The sequence below is a fragment of the Penaeus vannamei genome, chromosome 20 (assembly GCF_042767895.1).
Source record: "Penaeus vannamei isolate JL-2024 chromosome 20, ASM4276789v1, whole genome shotgun sequence".
NCBI classification, from domain to species: domain Eukaryota; kingdom Metazoa; phylum Arthropoda; class Malacostraca; order Decapoda; family Penaeidae; genus Penaeus; species Penaeus vannamei.
In genome coordinates, this window is record NC_091568.1 from 41,955,563 (window position 1) to 41,958,062 (window position 2,500).

Consider the following 2,500-nt stretch of genomic DNA (forward strand, 5'->3'; position numbering starts at 1 on the left):
ATAATAAACAGGAGAAGAAGCAGACCAACAGAGGAAATTGCTGAAATAAAATCCAAATACACGTACCTTTTGCACGTGCTGTCGAGGAGGTGCCAAGGAAGGCCCGCGGGAGCCAGAAGAGAGGGAGTGGGGAGAAAAGGAGAAGGCGGAGGAAAAGAAAGAGAGAGAGAGAGAGGAAGGGATGAAGGATAGCAAAAGGGAGAGAGTAGATGTGGTGAAAGTGTGTGTGGGAGAGAGGTGGTTGAGATAGTGAATGGAGAGAAAAAGAGAAAGCGTTAAAGAAAGAAGACACAGAAGAAGACGGAGGAGACGGAGAAGAACGAAAAGGAACAGGAGAAGAAGAGAGAGAGAGAGAAATGCTAGTAATGCAATAATCGATCAGTAAGGAAAGTCCTTCAAACGGAGAAATCGACCCGTAATCCAAGGCCACACATAGTCTACTTATAATTTAGCCTCAAGACGCTTATAATGGACCCCCCCCCCAAAAAAAAAAAAAAAAAAAAAAAAAATCTTATATTGAAGGGTCCCAAGATGTCTGCGTGTAGTGAAAGCCACTGGGAATAAGCTTGTAGAGAAGGTTCTCAAGCCATCTTCCAGTGAAGGGCCCGAAGCAATGTATTTGCGATGGATCCCGAGCGATCTACTTGTCGTGGAGATCCCATGAAATGCATTTGTAAAGATCAATCTCAAGAAACATACTTGCAGTGAAGGACAATCGAAACTGTCTTCAGTGAACACCTGCTTGAAGTGAAGGACGCCAAGAAATCTACTTGTAGTGAAAGGCCCAAGAAATTTCGCTATACTGAAGGGCCCAAGAAATCGGTTTACAGTGATCGGCCGGGAAATCTTGAAGGATCCCAAGAAGTTTATTTGTAGAGAAGGGCCATAATGAATTCGTTTGCAGAGAAGGACCCCCAAGGACTTTATCTACACTGAAGGACCTTAAGCCATCCACTTGTGACGAGGACCCTCAGATATCTCTATGGAACGAAGAACCTTAATGCCTCTATTTACCAGGAATGACCCCCCCCCCCCCCCAAGGCATTTCGCTCGAGATTAACCACATTTCAAGGAGCCTGGCGAATCTCCGCATCCTCAAAGAGCGCGGAAACACATCTTGAAGACGCTCTCCTCGCCGCTTCCAAGAACTCCCATCCTCATTCCGTCTCCATCTCTCCCTCTTAATGTGCTCATCCCGGGAATCTCAAATAATCCGGCTAAACGTCCATGTCCTTCGGGATTCTCCAAACTGAATTGATGATGACGTTTCGGCCTTAATCTCGGGACAGTCTGAAGGGTCGTGTCCGTGTTATGTATTATCATGATTGTCTTGGACCGTTCTTCTTATTGTTATTAATATCTTTTCTTTCATCATCAGTATCATCGATTTCCTACTATTATCATCATTTCATTTTCAATATTGCTGTTATTGCATTACTACCAGTAGTAGCATTACTGCTGCTACTTCTTTACTTCTACTACTACTACCAATATTACTACTACTGCTGCTATTTCTCATACTACCACTTCTGATACTACTACTACTGTTATTACTGCTGCTATTACTACACTACCATTATTATTTTTTTTAAGTTATTGGTCATGCAGTGTCTTCTGAGTATGAAAAGGACATTTTCTTTGTGAAAACCCAATGATAATGCCTCGCCTGTGATTTCATTCTCTTCTGTATTCATTTAACATATGATTTGTTTTATTGTTCTCTCTGTGCCCAGATAAGTAGCATTAAGTTCCACAGAATGTAGTTCATTACCCTTGATATATTTTACTTATTATTGCAGAAATCAAGAGAATTGTCAGTGTTTCAGTGTCAGTATCACACTTAAGGTCTAAAATTAGATTTGTTGCATTTCTTCTAAATACCCGAAGGCCTCTTCTTGCACAGTATTGAATACCTCTTACTCGTCACTTGTTTAATGTTCAAGAAATTAATATCTGTAACAAAAAAGGGATAAAAAATCAAGCATGGTTCTTCTACACTAAAGAGAGCAAAGATTCCCTTTAGACCTCTGTTTCCGCGCCCCGACTCTCCTAACGCTGGCCCCTTCCCTCCCCCCCCCTCTAGCCTGTGGTCATCCAACGAGAACTCGAAGCCGCTCAACAGGTAAATTCTGATTGGTCGAGACAACGTAAGAGTCGTTTTTGAAAGCATGATCGCTCAGCCTCAGCCATGCACGCCAGGGAATCGGGAAAGCTTTGACCCAAAAACCTTCTGCATGAGGTCGGGTTCCCTCGCTCGCGCCCGGCCGTCGGGGGGGGCGGCCGCGCGGATGCTGCGCTGACACGTTCTTGTGTGTGTGTATATGTATATATATATGTGTGTGTATATATACATATATATATATATATATATATATATATATATATATATATATATATATATATATATATATACGTATGCATCCATTTATGTATGTATGTATGTACGTATGCGTATGTATGTATGTATGTGTATATATGTGTGTATATATATATATATATA

At 41.7% G+C, this 2,500-nt stretch overlaps 1 protein-coding gene across 1 annotated transcript in view; it reads left to right on the forward strand.

Moving 5' to 3' along the window:
- Positions 1-2,500, forward strand: part of LOC113811567 (acetylcholine receptor subunit alpha-like) — a 363,814-nt gene that overhangs the window by 343,585 nt on the left and 17,729 nt on the right. Inside the window, exons 6-8 of the mRNA XM_070134629.1 lie at positions 732-872; positions 1,800-1,827; positions 2,004-2,122. Of these exons, the coding sequence (XP_069990730.1) occupies positions 732-872; positions 1,800-1,827; positions 2,004-2,122 (288 nt within the window). The remainder of the gene's footprint in view (positions 1-731; positions 873-1,799; positions 1,828-2,003; positions 2,123-2,500) is intronic.